The 17,272-nt window shown below is 42.9% G+C and overlaps 1 protein-coding gene across 8 annotated transcripts in view; it reads right to left on the bottom strand.

Moving 5' to 3' along the window:
- Dgki (diacylglycerol kinase iota) overlaps positions 1 to 17,272 on the bottom strand; it is a 441,511-nt gene that overhangs the window by 13,765 nt on the left and 410,474 nt on the right. For all 8 annotated transcript variants that reach the window (XM_032906753.1, XM_032906748.1, XM_032906750.1 and 5 more), the window contains 2 exons: positions 8,107 to 8,144; positions 4,791 to 4,911 (listed from right to left, as the gene is read on the bottom strand). In XM_032906753.1, coding sequence (XP_032762644.1) covers positions 4,791 to 4,911; positions 8,107 to 8,144 — 159 coding nt within the window. The remainder of the gene's footprint in view (positions 1 to 4,790; positions 4,912 to 8,106; positions 8,145 to 17,272) is intronic.

The following is a 17,272-nucleotide window of genomic DNA, read 5'->3' as shown; positions in this document are numbered from 1 at the left end:
CTCGAAATGTATATAAGAAATACTCAAGTTAATAATAATAAAAAAAAAATCAAATGGTGAATGATGCTTTAAAACTACTTTGGATCCCAGTCAATATTGGATGTTTTTCTTTATCCTTCAGAGACAGACCCCATAGCAGAAACATAGATTTAAAACGCTGTAGCATTTAGAGAAAGGTCTGAAAATTGAGGAACTGTGTTCGTTTCTTTTCATTTCTCTGTGGCAAAGTACACAGCCAAAAAGCAAAGTAGGGGAGGAGGAGTATAGAGTATTTGGGCTCACATTTCAGAGAGGTCAGGGCATCATGGTGGGGAAGATACTGCGGTGGGAGTAGCCTGGTCCATGAAGACACAGGCGTGCTGTGGGTGCTTATTCTGTAGGACCAGCTAGAAAGCAGAGAGCACTGGCTGGCCTTTCACCATTAAACCCCACCCCTTCTGCCTCTTGAGGTTCACAACTGCTCAATATACCAACTGGGGGTCCACGTGTTCACACATATGAAAAATGCATGAACCTGTGAAGAACACTGTATAGCCAGGTCGTAACGGGCACACGTACGCACATGCGCACGAGCACGCGCAAACACACACACATACACACACACACACACACACACACACACACACACACACACACACCACTGAAACTTCCCGAAGCCCTGCTATTCTGCCCTACATCTGCAGCTCTCACTTAGCCACCCCACATCCTGTTCACATGACTCTATCATCTGTATTGTATGTGCATTATATATGATGGGTCTTTTATAACACACATTCTTTAAGCTGCCTCCTGCGGACTCATCCGAATCCCCTCTGCTATTCCTTCCGTTGCCCCACAGACTGCCTCGCAGGACCTCCTTTCCCATTAGTCTCCCGGATGCTGCCAACAGACCATTCCAAATCCTCCCCAGCCTTGGGACAAAGACTGCACAGATGTGGAGGGAGCTGGCACTGGGAATGCTAACAGCACTGTCATCTTGTCTCAGCGGGATGGGAGTCCTTTCTCTCTGGGACCAGAGGCAGAAAAAAATGGGGGAAGGGTGTTAAAAAAAAAAAAAAGAAAAGAAAGACTGAAGTCAGAAAGAGGGAAGACAAAATACCCTATTGAAATAAAAAGGAAACGCGTGAGTGGGGTTTTTATCTGGGGAAACAGTAGGGGGCAGCGGGGTGGACACAGTGAGAATAAAAACAAAAGACCAAAATGCTGGGCAGTAAAGGAAGAAAAGCACACAAAAGTCTTGGAGGGGTGAAGTAGGGGGAGGCAGCCAGTAAAAATGATGGTTGAAAGGAACCGCAAGGCAGGAAGCACTGAGAGAGTCTCTGCTGGAATCCCTGGATCCCCAGCCTCTGCCCTGTCTCTGGAATTGTTCCCCCTCTGCCTTCTCCTTATTTGCTTTCAGGCCTTGAGATGCCCAGATTCCAGCTTTTTTCTTTTTAAATAAAAGAAAGCAGTGTTTTGCATGTCTGAGAAAAGTCCAAAGGAAGATGCCTCCTACGGCTTTCTCAGAACACACCACACATCCCACTCAGAGCCCTTAGCCCACCGCCATCTTAAAGGAGCCTCAGAAGGAAAGTGATCCCTGCTACTTGAGATAACTCATCTCTCAGGGATCTGGATCAGAAGGGGTCCTCCTGACTGCAGGGAGGTCACACTCCTCTCCCTAAGCATCCAATGAAGGGACAAAGCAGAGTGGAGCTCGGAGAGGAAGGATGCTGTGAGCTGAGGGCCAACTCAAAGAAACACAGAGAATCCGACTTAGGGAGCTTGAAAGAGCCCAGCAGTTCCTCAGATCCATGGTCAGCAAAGGCGGAATGTGACAGGACAAGACAGTGCAGAGGTCCCTCCATCTTGTATTCTTGCTTAGACTATTTCAGATTTAACTAGAATTTGATCTCCTCGATGGAGAGTCCCTTGGAAAATCACCCAACCAACTGTATTCTGGGACCTGAGGCCAGGATGCCTGACCTAACTTAGCTCCTGTTAAATTGTTTGCTTGTGCAAATCTCCTGCTGCACCTGCTGAGTGAACCATTGAGATGTAAGTTTTACCTTTAAAAGACTCTTGGTCTAAATGCTTGAGGTTACACTTAGATCCCAAATATCAGAGTGTGGTCCCGGCTGGTTGGAATAAAGACTTCTCAATTGGCTCTAAACCGTGTAGAGTAATCATCTGTGGTGGGCTCCTGGTAACAGGATCTTTGAAAAATAACTGTGGGATTTCTATTATCTGAAGCCCTTGGAGAGACTCGAGTCAAGCCGGTACACGCATATGCACAGGCATGCCAAGAGATGTTTGCAGCATAAACATTTCTGTTATTCTCCAGTACTGCCATCAGCAGTAAGTCAGAAGAGGTTCTATCAGTATGCAGAGAGCTCATTATGACTGTGGACCAGGTATGCCCAGGATAATGCCTTCCATTTATCTCCTGACTCGAAGAATTCTGTGCTTTAAAGGACTTTCCACCATTTCAAAGTGGTGAATGGTTCTACAAAGATAGTTTATGATTTCAAAAGACACAAGTTAGCTGGGGGTGGAAGAGAACACTTCTAATCCCAGCACTTGGAAGACAGAAGGAGGAGAATTGCTACAAATTTGAGGCCAGCCTGCCCAGAGAATTCCAGGCTAGCTAGGACTATGTGTTTCAGATCAAATGGCGATCTTCTGAACTTTATGCAACTGGGGACTTTTCTTAAAAGGAAATTTTGCATTGACGAGTGTGGCTTTAATGAGAGTCCACATGCAATATTGCAAACTTTGCTTCTGCTCCTCCTCAGCTTTTTGGAGAGATTGCCTCAGAAAACAGAATAAGCCCATGGTGCATGAGTGCAGTGGAATTCATGCCACTGTTTCATTGGCAAGTCTTGCTCTGAAGTATAGCAGGTGGATGATCAGGACAGCGGAAGAAGGAATGAGGCCTGCGGCAGACTCAGCACCACGGTTCATCTTTCTAAGACGGACAGAAATGAAACTAAGCAGTCTACTGGGGAAGCCATTCTCCATCATCCACTGCTCTTACTCCATGCTTTTCTTCCTTTGTTCTGACCATAGGTCCAGCCAAGAGTTCAGACAAACTCTTCATAGTGAGAAGGGCAAAGGAAGAGGAATCTGAAATGAATGATGTTCTAATATCTACTTTACAAGGTCCTTGCAGAGATCAAATTATGTGTTGTGTTCTGTACACGCACCTGACATATTATGTGAGCTTGATAAAAGGCATCTGCGTTATCTGTACGTGGCTTTAGAGTTGGGCCTAAAACATTCACATTCAACTGTGTTGAATTTATTTGTACACCTAATAATTGTTTTCCCCGGTCTGCTAATGCTTGGAAATGTTGAATCCATTTTCTGAGTGCAGATTTGTGTGTGTCAGCCTATAGCAAACCGTTCCTGTTAGATACTCCACATAGATTCACTGAAAGAATGAGTGAATGAGGTGAAGGGTTAAGTGGGAGGATGCAAGTGTCCCCAGGTGCAATGGGATGAGAGTGCCATTGTCTACAGCCTATGTCTGTGCAAAGGAAGTAAGCTTGAATGGTGGGCTTGAGATGGCTTGGCAGGTAAGAACAATGGCTGTGCAAAGTAAGCAGGCTTAACATCTAAGAGGGTCAAGTAGGCTTTCTGTGGACCTGGGTCTCAGAGACAGTTTCTATTCATCTTTAAAAATCTCCAAGTGAGCCTTTTCCCCTTTCCCTTTCCACCCCACAGCCCTGGTCTTCTCCATTTCTAGTCACATTATAAACATGAGAACTTGAGTGGTGTTCCTTTATATTTCCAAGGGCTTCTGAAGGCAGATGCTAGACCAATAGCCACCATCTTGGGAATGATCTAAGACCAAACTGGAAACTCAGTGAGTAGACATTCTGGGAGTGAGGTTGGCTGGTCACATGGGGCATGGCAGGAGTAGGACTTTTTCAGGAGAATGAACTGTGAGTTGGAAAAAACACAAATGAGAATCAAACAACAAAAACTAAGAATCTAGAAAAACTGGGAAGGACAAACACAGGAATCTACAGAGGAATCAACCAGAAATATAGATTATGCAGCTGAGTCCAAACAATTTACATGAAGCTCTACAAAATAAAGACAACAATGCCAGGCCTCATGTCGTTAATTAAAATTTAAACTAAATTAAATAATTTAACATAGGGACTGGAGAGATAGCTCGGTGGTTAAGACCCCTGGCTGCTCTTGCAGACGAGAAGGGGTCAAATCCCTCAGCACACAATGGCTGACAGCCCTCTCTATCTCCTGTTCCAGGGGATCTGATTCTCTCTTCTGACCGACACAGGGACCAGACACACATAGTTAAACAGGTACACGTTCAGGCAAAAACATTAATACAATAAAAATAAATGAAGATATAAATTTTAAAAATTAACTTAATTAACTTTATTTGAACTATTTATGCTTGAGACAGGATCTTACTACATAGTCCTGGCTGGCTTCAAACTTACTCTGCAGATCAGGTTGTCCTCAAAACTCACAGTAATCCACCTGACTCTGCCTGCTGAGTGCGGAGATTAAAGGTATTCACCCCAGTACCCAGTACCCATTTTAGAAAGCTTTTAGATTTTAAATTAATTTCTCCCCCAAATCCTTCTCCCTTATAAATTTGGATATAAAAATTATTCATTTTAATTGCTTTGTTAAGTTGGCCTACCTGTACCAACAATGAGTATCAGAGGAACAGTTGGTGTGTGCTTTGTTGGGAAGACCTCGTTGAGTGTTAGTATACATAGTATTATCTAGAATTTCACAGAGAGGTGATCCTTTGAGATTTGCCTACTCACCGTGGTCAAGGATGTACTTCACGATCTCCCCATTGCCAGTCTTGGCTGCGTAGTGAAGGAGGGAACAGTGCCCGGGCCCCTGAATTAATAAACTCCCTCCGTTCTTATAGCTTTCCATGAGCTGAGAAAAAGAGACACGGGGAAAGCACATCAGCAGTACCCGGGACAGGGGCAAAGCTCCAAGGTCAGACAGAAAAGTCACTTTGGAAACCACACATGTTTTTTTAACCTCAAATAATCCTCAAGACAAGAGCTAAACTGATGAAGTACCATCCCTCCATCACTCACATGGATGGTTAGTCTCATGCAACCCTGGAAAGGGTCTGTCTATATCAAATATCTCAAGGAAATAGAAAAGTTTGGCTTTCTACCCCTTCTCTTCTGAGCGCTCAAAGAAAACTAAAATTTCCTGAGGTTCGTCCAGCATGTGTTACAGCAGGAAGAACTTGGCTTTGAACCTCCAGGCTCTTTTCCTGTTTCTTTAGTTGTTCTTTGACATGGCATGAACACGAATGCTTCATTTGCTTGTATGCAGCATTCATGCACATAGACATGTACATACATGTTAATGCACATATACTCAGAGGGAGGGTTCCTGTTTCATCCTGATACCTTCTGAGTACCAGGCAATGCATACCCAATAGGGCTAGAGAAAGTCATGAACTAATGAGAACCAAAATAATGGTGTGAATGTTATTGTTTCTGTATGAGGATAGCTAGTAGGAGAGCCAAGGATTTAGTCACGAGAGAGTAAAATGGACAAATGAAGATACAGACTGAGTTTGTGAAATATTCAATATTACAAAATGCAAATGTGTCACTATTCTCCAAACTGTGGAATAACAGCATAAGAGGAGCCCTGGTGAATTTCCTCATGGATTATTTGAAGACAAATCTACTAACGGGGCCAGTCTCAGGAAAAACTAACACATAAGCAACAATAAAATGATCCAGTAACCAGCCCACCGGCCTCCAAATTCTATAGGAAGAACAAAAGTGTTGACTGCAAAGAGAGACAGTATAAGAGCAACAGAAGGGTAACAGGGGGGAAAACAGAGTTTTGGAAAGAGCCAAGGAAAAGTAGCTAGAAATTCAACCACGAAGAGTGGCTGATCAGGGGAACTGGAAGCATGGGAGTGAAGGGAATCTTCAATTCCCAAACTCTGAGGAAAGAGACAGGAAGGAACAGCATAGAGATCCAAAGGAGAATCTTCTGTGCTCAGCTATAACATCTTGTAGCAATACTGTTGCTCTGTGGGGAGATCTCCTGAGCGTGACAACGTGGATGCAGCCAGACCAAGTAGGGATCAGCTGTCCTGAGTGTTCCTTTTGGGAAGGCTGCGCACTGTGAGTAAAAGTCAGCCCATCGGTACTTTAAATGTTATGTATCCTCATTATATGGGAACTCCTGGAGTCTGTTCTACCGTCTTGTGTCATCCCCCTCCCTCCCTCTCTATCCCATCTAACTCCTATCTATCTCTCCCATACAGAGCCTGTTTAATATTAAATATGGAGTGTGTGTTCTACACACGAGGGAAAAAAGAAAATTGAGAAGATAAAAGACAAATCTCTATATATCTATATATGATAAATAGATCTCTATCATACATAGTTGAAAGATGATAGGTAGATGATAGATAGGACTGAAAAAAAAAGTTCCTCACTGTCTGCATCTCATCTCATAGTATACAAGGCATTACTGAGTCACTCCTCAGACAGTTAGGGGATAATTATAATGTAGATTGTGCCAGGATAATCAACTAGATATAGTGCTGTCTTGTATTTTAAGCAGTTCTCTGTGAAATATTTTAAATGAATAACAATACACTCCAGGGTCTGGGGAGTGATTTGCTTAGAATAAAAGCATATGGGAAGAGCTTCTGATTACAAACTAATTAGAACTGTTCAAGGGCAGGAGTTGGTCTTGCTTCCCACAGACTCCAAGGGTCCTTTCAGAGTTGTATACTGCTACTGGCTGGCCCACTGAAGGCTAATGAGAGTGATCTCCCACTCTTTTGGCTAACAATGTCCTGGGATAATACAGTAAAAAACTATACAGGCAGCATGGTCAGATCCTATGACTGAGGCTGCAATTGATCCAATATAGAAGTGATCCTCCCTTTCTCTGCTTTTTGATAGTAGTGTGCTGAAAGTGTAGAACAGGCATTCTTTGGTTTATCCAACAGATGTGCTTTAAAGTGGAAAGGGAAGGGAGGAGAAGGGGGAGGGGAAGGGAAGAGCGAGGGAAAGAGGAGAAAAAAGAAAGGAGAAAGTATAATATGGAGAAAAGAGAAAAGGAAAAAGAATCCTCAGCTTCCTTTCATGGCCTTTGGTTTCCTGGCCTCTACTGTACTGTATGGACTGATGGCAAAGTTATATCCCCCATTCGGAGGCAGCTAGCACCACTGCATGGTCGGAGTTAGTTACATGGAGAGTTGTAGGCAGTCATGACCCCTAGCACAAATAACTGAAGAATAGGTAAATACTTTAGAATATTCACAGACTACATTACAGCAAATATTTTTAATAATTGTGTTGTTAGAAGAAGAAAATAGGTTAGTACTACATAGCAAGACTAAACCAGCTAACATTTATGCACTTTCCTATGCAACATGAATAGTATTGGCAGGCTTATCATATGATTACATACAGTCCTATGATAAACCAAGAAAGAAATGATACTGTTACTCCATTTCACAGATAAAGAAATCAAGGCACCAAGAAAGTATGCTAATGGTATAAACATTCACATAAACAAAGGCAAAATCTGAAATCAGGCAGTCAGAATTGGCATCTGCTTTCCTTGTGAACTAAATCACCAGAAAATACAAGCACAAGTTGAAGTGTCCAAAATGGACTAGCCTTTTCTGTGTCAGCCATGACTTCTGGAGCAGACTACTATATCAACAGGTACAAGTTCTATGGCACATACATTTCTGGGTGTTACCCAGGTGTTTCTTATATATGTATTCATCCCCTTACACATCTAATGAAGAAGCCCGAAATTCTTCAAATATGAGTCTTCGGAAGCAGAATTCTAGGCACTGTGATCAATGTATCCTGGGAAAATACAGTCCTTTTTTTAAAAAAACTAACCAAAGGCAAGTCCAGGGAATCTACCATACTCCTTTGCTGTTAGGAGAAGCAGTGTGGTGAGTGATCATTCTCTCTACTCATTTCTCAAAAGTGAATCTTTCCTGCTTCCTCCTTCTACCCCACAGTGGTTTGTAGACTGGATCGTGAAAATTCGATGAGGCGTGCTGTTGAATTAAGCTTCTTAAAGAGTCCCCAACATGTTGGTAGCAGGGTATCTTACCTTCATAAGGTCACCAGTTATGACTGCCTGCAGAATTGCTGTGAACGACAAAAGAGAGACGTCTCATTAACAGAAGACCTTATCACTGAAGAGTTCCCGAAGAATGGTCCCATGTTCAGAAGTAATCCATATTGGGGGAAGGAACAGAGTCATCAAACAGGTGAAAGTCCCTTCTTCAAGCCCTTTGCTACCTGAGCACCAATCATACACATGATTCTAACACTTTATTGATCCACCCTTCATCCTGGTACTGCAAAGGTGAAATTTGGAGTCACATTAGATTAAAATCTTAGCTCTGACCTTAAGAGGTATGAAACACTGGAGAAACCATTTAACTCCATGGGTCTCAGTTGCCACAGCTGCAAAAGAGGAAGTCTAGACTCTGTGGGCCAGCTGAAAGGGTTAACCCTGTGGTTCCTCCCGTCTTTCCTTGTACTCTGTTCTCTAGACACTGAGTCTATCTCCAGCTATTTCTGTCGTGAATACTATAGTGAGAAATTCTCATATTAAGAGGGTTAGAGACAGAAGAGGAAACCGGTATTTCACTTGTGTTCCATGGAACATAATCACTGCCTGGCCTTAAATTAATAGGTGCCCATGATGGAAATAAGACCAAGAGTCATATGTAACTTAGGTTGCTTATTAGAGAAAATTAAAGTTTCTAATGGCCTATGTGTGTAATATATAGAAAATAAATAAGAAAACCATGTTAAAAGAGGGACGCAATCTAAAGGCAATCATGGTTCCTAACGGGAGCGTTGTTGTACAAGTGATGACTTCAGAAAAGGAGATGTATCAATTAGGAAACTATTCAAACAATGGACTCAGCCTTTCACATCACAAAGGTTTAGAGAAAAAAATATTTCAGTTTTATTTGCAAAGAGCTATTTTGTTCTTACTAGAGTAATGTCTCAATTCCAATTAGTCTAGAAGCACAGATGAAAACAAGTACAGAGCTGGAACCATAGTTCACTCATGAAAGTGCTTTCTGTGCAAGCATCAGGAATCGACTCTGATCAGCAAGACCCACAAAAAAGTCAGACATGGCAACATGGGATTCCAGGGCAAGGGAGGGGAGACAAGCAGACTCCTGGATCTTGTTGTCCTGCAAGAACCAACTCTGAGTTTGGCCTCTGGACTCCATCATTCATGACCCCCATGAGAGAGAGGGGGAGAGAGGGGGGAAGAGAGAAAGAGAAGGAGGGAGGGCGCACTAGTGCACATCCCACTTGGCTCTCAAGGCTTCCTATTGTACATCTGAGAGTCCTAATATTGACTCCAGCAGAGTCCGTGGTGCTTAGCCAGAAGCCTTGAATACCTGCAGAGAAGGGGATGGCTGCTTCAACATGGGAGGAAGGAGGGGGGAACAAGAAAGAGGGGAAACTGTGTATTTTTTGTGTAGAACAGAAAAAGGAGAGAAAAATGTTCCCTTCTGTAAGAAGCTATAAGCAATGTGCCCTTGGTTCTGAAACATCTATGATGAATCCAGTTTCCCTCTGCGAAACACAGAGGCTCATCAGCTCGTGGAGCCTACTGATAAAAGCAGAAGGACAACTCAGTGGGCTGCAAGGCAAAACCCAAGGACATGGCCATGGAAATGGATTAGTAGTGAGTGTGGGGGCTGTTGACATGGAAGGAGGAAGATGAGAGAGATTGAGGTAACAGGAATCAGGATGCATCATAACATGGATAAAATCAATTTAAAATCTATTTAATTAAAAAAAGCAAGAGGTGTATATATAAGGGAGCTATAGAAAAAGAATAAATATGTCCAAAGAACTGTGAAAATCCTGGGCATCCCTCGCTGTTTTATAAATAAGTGTTCTGACACTTGAAGTGAAGTGGCTCTTGGGGCCCAGGGCTCATCATGGTCTTCCAGCACCATAAACCTAAGTCTAGGGCTCTGTTCACTGCTGCACTGACTTCAATGTGGGAAGAGCCCTACCAGGCACCATGACACCCACAGGAGGTACCAGAAAATATTGCGGCCTAAGTTTGTAGTGCTGTAGATAGAGCGATGGATTGGGGTATATTCTGTGTGACTTGTTGGGCATGAACATACTAAGCTGTTTTATTTTGCTCCATGGCAAAGAAGGCTAACAGCTAAAATGCTCACCTCAGAGTTAAAGTTTTTAAAAGGCTTTATAAGTAGATAGAAGGGATAGTTTTTAGTACTTCCAAGACTGCACATATGCACACAAATACACACACACATGTACACACACACAGACACACACACCACACAGACACACACATACACAGACAGACACACACACAGACACCACACAGACAGACAGACACAGAAAGACAGACAGAAAGACAGACAGATAGACACACAGAGACAGACAGACAGACACACAGAGAGACAGACAGACAGACAGACAGACAGACACACACACACACACACACACTGATCATTTAGAAGGCAATGTCTGTCAAGGGTAATAATCTTGGCCTTCCCTTTACAACTTCCCTTATCAAGGGAAGCTGAACTTGTGCAGCTCTGCTAAAACAACATAGCCACATGGGAAGGACAGAGCAAGGAGTCATGAGGAAATATTTTCCTTCAGGACAGAAACTGTGCAACAGATCACAAAGAAGTGGGGATGGGAAAAACGGTTAGCAACTTCAGCTCGGATTGTCATACTATAGAACGCTCCCTTGGCGCGGCAGACCATCTGGATTGTACAAGAAATAAGGCAAAGGAAACTGCAAGAACGAACTGTTCATACAGAGTCTTGTATAACCCACTCAGAATATCAAACAGCAGCACGGCTTGTTTTCAAGACCATACGGAATTCGTTCAGTATGGAACAAATGCAAGTGCTCATAAAATAGTGGGGGGGGGATGGGGAGAAGGCTGCAAGGAGATGAGGTCATTATTTAAAACATTTATGAAAAAAATCAAACTTGGCACATGCACACAATAAATCAAGGAAAACAGAAGAAGTCCCCAGGGCAAAGTCCATGTAAAGACCTATGGCTGGCCGTGCAGTCAGAGGTTTTGTGGGGGATGGTGCATTTAAACCAACCTGTGCCTGATAAGCAGAATTAACTGGCAAGGAAGGTTTGGAAAGTTCTTACAAGACAAGGGAAGAATCTGAAGGAAAGCATAGAACTTGAAAACATAGTGCTTGAGGGAAGCTGCACAGAGTTTTGTGTGGAGGGCAGCCAAACATCACATGTTCCATAGCTTCACAGTCCACTGAAGCAAGTGTCCATATGCCAAGATCAGATTCTTGTATTATTTCTTACAGGGGTAAGGAGCAACTGGTGGGTTAAAATCAGATCGGAGGGATATCTGAATGTCCTTTCGCAGACCAGCCTGCTTCTTCCCTTCTGAAATCAGTTCTGATTTGCTATGAGGTCCTTTGCCACCAATCTTCCAAGTAGAGGCTCTTTCCACTTCTACCCTACACCGTTCCTGAGCAATGCTATTCATTTCTGCGGGTTCCCAGCAGCCACTCAGCTTGATATCCCCATAAACACATAGAAAATCATGTAACAGAACTGTAACCGCAAATAATTCTCATTGTGTTGGGACACAGAAAGCGCGGATATTTATTTTTAAACCAAGCAACACACCCAAGGGTAGCCATTATGCAAACATTATTAGGAGCAAGGCTCCCTTCTCTCCCCTGATTAATGCCCTTCCTTATGAGCACCGTTGTTTAAGATCTCTTCTGCATAAAGACAGCCCGGGTCCATTAATATTCAACTCTAGGTAATAACCTTGTGGAAGATCAAGTTTAAAAACAAAATAATGAGCTGCTATGATTACAGCATTGTTCTTTATTTCTTGAACTCAGTTTTCCTTTTGGTCTTCACATAGACCTTTCAAAATAAAACGAACGCTTCGAATTTTCAGAGGCAAAGGGGGGCTTCAGTTTTTTAACACATCACAAAGGTTGCTGAGTAGATGAGTAAATGTCCTGGAAAAATAAATTGTATAAACTTACACAGTAAGACACAAAAGAGTGGAGAACATTTTTCTCTGTGACAAGTTGAATCAATCCATATGAAATGGCTTATTTTTCTTGCTATGCTCTGCATTCAAACTTCAACTTGCTACTAACTAGAACGAGGTGTGTGGGATCAGGAGAGGAAGTGTCTAGGCAAGTTTGGTGTGTGGGTAGGTCTGTGAGGTACTGGTTGACTGTTGTGGGTAGGTCTGTGAGGTACTGGTTGACTGTGTGGGTAGGTCTGTGAGGTACTGGTTGACTGTTGTGGGTAGGTCTGTGAGGTACTGGTTGACTGTTGTGGGTAGGTCTGTGAGGTACTGGTTGACTGTTGTGGGTAGGTCTGTGAGGTACTGGTTGACTGTTGTGGGTATGTCTGTGAGGTACTGGTTGACTGTGTGGGTATGTCTGTGAGGTACTGGTTGACTGTTGTGGGTAGGTCTGTGAGGTACTGGTTGACTGTTGTGGGTAGGTCTGTGAGGTACTGGTTGACTGTTGTGGGTAGGTCTGTGAGGTACTGGTTGACTGTGTGGGTATGTCTGTGAGGTACTGGTTGACTGTTGTGGGTAGGTCTGTGAGGTACTGGTTGACTGTTTGTGGGTACTGTTGTTGGTAGGTCTGTGAGGTACTGGTTGACTGTGTTGGGTTGTTTTGTGTTGTCCGGGTTGCCTGTTGTGGGAGGTTTGTGAGGTACTGGTTGACTGTTGTGGGTAGGTCTGTGAGGTACTGGTTGACTGTTGTGGGTAGGTCTGTGAGGTACTGGTTGACTGTTGTGGGTAGGTCTGTGAGGTACTGGTTGACTGTTGTGGGTAGGTCTGTGAGGTACTGGTTGACTGTTGTGGGTAGGTCTGTGAGGTACTGGTTGACTGTTGTGGGTAGGTCTGTGAGGTACTGGTTGACTGTTGTGGGTAGGTCTGTGAGGTACTGGCTGACTGTTAACTGACCTCGCCTACTAGGGTGGCAACCCTTCATGAGCAGAACTCTATAAATTGTATAAAAGCCGGAAAAGCTAGCTGAGCACCTGGAGGCAAGCAGCAAGCGAACCGTGTGGATGAGTTTGGTTCTCGCTGCTCTTGACACTGAGGGAATGTGGTGAGCCAAGATGTCTAAAGCCCTCACACGTGTGACTGTCCTACAACAGTGGAATTTAAAACCAAAGAAAACCCCTTTATTCTCCCCTTTGCTGCTTTGGGTCAAAGACTTTTAACCACAGCAACAGAATGAAGCTACAACAGAAATAAACTCAGGATCAGAGAATCCAGCTCATAGAATATAGTGGCTTATTCTTATTTCCTGGACATTTTAGCTAAAGGAAAATTATAACCAGTGTTATAATTCAGTGTATGGTTACTTCTGAAAGAAATGTTTAAGTTAAATGTTTAATGTTTAAGTTGTTAAGCCAACAAGAATAGGAATAAAAAGTATAAACAATGTGTCAGAGGCACATATATAATATCCTCGTAATTCTTTTAAATTTTTACTTATACTTATGTATGTATGTGTGTTGATATATGCACACCAGCACAGTGCAAACAGAGACCACAAGGGGAGCATGAGGTCCCCCATAACTGGAGTTTCAAGTGGCTATGAACCATCCAACATAGGTGCTGGGAACAAACCCTGGTACTTTTGGAAGAGCAACAAGTACTCTCAACTTCTGGACCATCTCTCCACTCATGATACAGTGTCTGTTTAATAAATCAGACAAAAGATACATGAAACAAAAGCAAACCCCTCCACACACGAAGATTTTTTAAAAAAGACTAATATGTAATGCCTGACCGTTCAGTTTTAAAAGTCATGCACAGTTACCCGGCTCGTTACCATTTCCTCAGGGTAATAACCACTCAAAGGCTAAAAAGTGTTGTTGAAAAATATTGAAAGGAAAAGTGTGAACAAGAATGACGTGTAGAGATTTCAAAGACACGTTGACTGACTGAGTCATCAGCACGGATTTGGAACATTCTACTTTCTTTTTAAACCAACATTTTCCTGTCTAGAGCAAGGATCCCAACTTCCTAGTCCGACTTTCTACATCCTCTACCTGCCTTGGTCTGTAATCTAATTCTTCACAGATGTAAACCAAAGTGCTTAGGACCAGAGCTGAAACCCCTCATGTCACAAAGTTGTGAGCAAAAGACCGAAGGTGCAGATGAGTTTCGCTTTGCTTATTTTTTCTGCCTTTCTCTCTCTAAGGTCAAGTGCTTTTCGCCATAATGATCAGGTTGGTTTGTTCTACTTAGACCGTGATGCCTCCAAATTAAAACAAAAGACCTATCAAACGGAAAAGATAACATGCAGCTCTAAGCACAATGTCCAATTCTATAAATGCAAATGCTAAATGATGAACAGACCAATCGTAAAGATTAGGCTCAGGGTTTGTTCAGTCCAATGAGGTATGATTTTTCAGGCTTTACCTGTTTTTTAATTGGCACCAGGAGTCTACATTTCTAGAGAGATTTCGAGATAGAAAATTTCCTGTATTGAGAAATACTCTTGTCCAATTTTTCTGTTTGCGAGCAGCCAGCCATAAGACATGAGCCACAAATTGTGAAAGCTTAGCCTGCAGAGATGGGATTTAGTGTCATCATCAAACACGGCAAAGGTAACCTAACACACGCTTAACGGTATGGACGGCCACTGTGAATTATGCTAATTAGGCATAAATGGGAAGCAGCTCAGGGAAGTGATTGCAATTAATATTATTTTACATAGACGGAATGAGCAAGTCCAAGATGGGGTGAGGAAAAGGAGAGATCAGATATTTCTAAAAACCTCTGCATTTAACTTGGTCCTAAGGGAATGCCTGTCGATGAGACAAGTTATTCTTATAATGAAAACTAAAGTACGGAGGTTGCACTGAGAAGGCTGATACTTTGAAAAAGATTCCCGTTTCTCTTACACTAACACACGGGTCTGTATCAGTTAATGTTTCACAGCAAAGTGAACTCCAAATGGCTGAAGACACAACTGTTCGTTTGGCTCAAAACATATGCTCTGGGCGGAGAAGTTTTCAGAACAAGTTTGTCTCTGCCTCACTGGTTACTGAGCTGCACGCAATCAGCATGACAACACACGCGACTGTGACAGCACACGCGGCTGTGACATGGAGCTGGCTTTGTTGGAACCTTGGTCCACCTTACTCTGCTTCACATAGGGAAATGGTAGCTGATTCTAAAAGCCAGCATGGCTGTCAGCCCTTGGAAGGGTGTTCTCCATGGATAGCGAGTCATGAACCATTTTCATTGAAAATCTGGAGTGCTGGAGAGATGGACCAGCAGTTACGATCACTGATTGCTCTTCCAGAGGTCGTGAGTTCAATTCCCAGTAACCACATGGTGGCTCACAACCATTACACAATATAAAATTTCTTGGGGTGACTCTAAACAAGTAAGTGAAAGTAAGTGAGAAACTGGGGAAGAGCCTTGAACACATGGGCACAGGAGAAAATACTCTGAGGAGAACACCAACGGCTTATGATCTAAGACCAAGAATCAACAAATGGAACCTCATAAAATTGCATAAAATTTTGTAAGGCAAAAAACACTTTCAACAGGACAAAATGGCAACAAACAGATTGGGAAAAGATCTTACCAATCCTACCACCGATAGAGAAATAATATCCAATATATACCTAGAAGTTAGACACCAGAGAATCAAATAACCCTATTAAAAATAGGGTACAAAGCTAAACGAAGAATTCTTAACTAACGAATATCGAATGGCTGAGAAGCACCTAAATAAATGTTCAACATCTTTAGTCATAAGGGAAATGCAAATCAAAACAACCCTGAGATTTCACCTCACACCAGTTAGAATGGCTAAGATCAAAAACTCAGATGACAGCAGATGATGGCAAGGATGTGGAGAAGGAGGAACACTCCTCCATTGTTGGGGGGATTGCAGACTGGTACAACCATTCTGGAAATCAGTCTGGAGGTTCCTCAGAAAATTGGACATTATACTACCTGAGGACCCAGCTATACCACTCCTTGGTATATGCCCAAAAGATGTTCCAACATACAACAAGGACACATGTTCCACTATGTTCATAGAAGCCTTTTTTCTAACAGCCAGAAGCTGGAAAGAACCCAGATGTCCTTCAACAGAGGAACGGATACAGAAAATGAGGTACATCTACACAATGGTGTTCTACTCAGCTATCAAAAACAATGACTTCATGAAATTCTTAGGCAAATGGACGGTACTAGAAAATATCCTGAGTGATGTAACCCAGTCACAAAAGAACACACATGGTATGCCTTCGCTGATAAGTGGATATTAGCCCAAAAGCTCAAATTACCCAAGATACAATCCACTGACTACATGAAGCTCAAGAAGAAGGATGACCAAAAGTGTGGATGCTTCAGTCCTTCTTAGAAGTGGGAACAAAATACTCACAGGAGGAAAAACAGAGACAAAGAGTGGAGCAACAACTGAAGGAAAGGCTGTCCAGAGACTGCCCCACCTGGGGATCCATCCCATATACAGATTTCAAACCCAGACTCTATTGCAGAGAAGTGCTTGCTGACAGGAACCTGTATGGCTGTCTCTTGAGAGGCTCTGCCAGAGTCTGACAAATACAGTGGTGGATGCTTGCATCCCCGATGGAGGAGTTAGAGAAAAGACTGAAGGAGCTGAAGGGATTTGCAACTGACCAGACCATACCAGAGCTCCTAGGGACTAAACCACCAACCAAAGAATACACATGGAGGGACCCATGGCTCCAGCTGCATATGTAGCAGAGAATGGCCTTGTTGGGCACCAGTGGGAGGAGAGGCCCTTGGTCCCAGAAAGGCTCGATTCTCCATTGTAGGGAAATGCTAGGGTGGGGAGGCAGGAGTGGGTGGGTGGGTGGGTGAAGGAACACCAGGGGAAGACAGGATGGGATAGGGAGTTTCCAAAGGGGAAACAAGGAAAGAGGATAACATTTGAATGCATATAAAATATCCAATATAAAAAAATATTCTGGTTTACATATATTCAAGAGAAGGGTGAAATATCACCAGGAAAAGTCAAAACCACACTGCAAGATGGGTGTGTAAGGACGTGTAGGAAGAGAGATATTGCAATAATATTTCTGAAAAGTAAATCTGTCGATTCTGAATGCCTTTCTAAAAGGCACTCTTTCAAATATGCATTTCTCAGTCTATTAAATTTTATTTCTGTGGAGACATACACGATAAAGCATTTGACATAAGATGTGT

The sequence above is a fragment of the Rattus rattus genome, chromosome 6 (genome assembly GCF_011064425.1).
Source record: "Rattus rattus isolate New Zealand chromosome 6, Rrattus_CSIRO_v1, whole genome shotgun sequence".
NCBI classification, from domain to species: Eukaryota; Metazoa; Chordata; class Mammalia; order Rodentia; family Muridae; genus Rattus; species Rattus rattus.
This window is presented reverse-complemented; position numbering and strand designations above follow the sequence as displayed.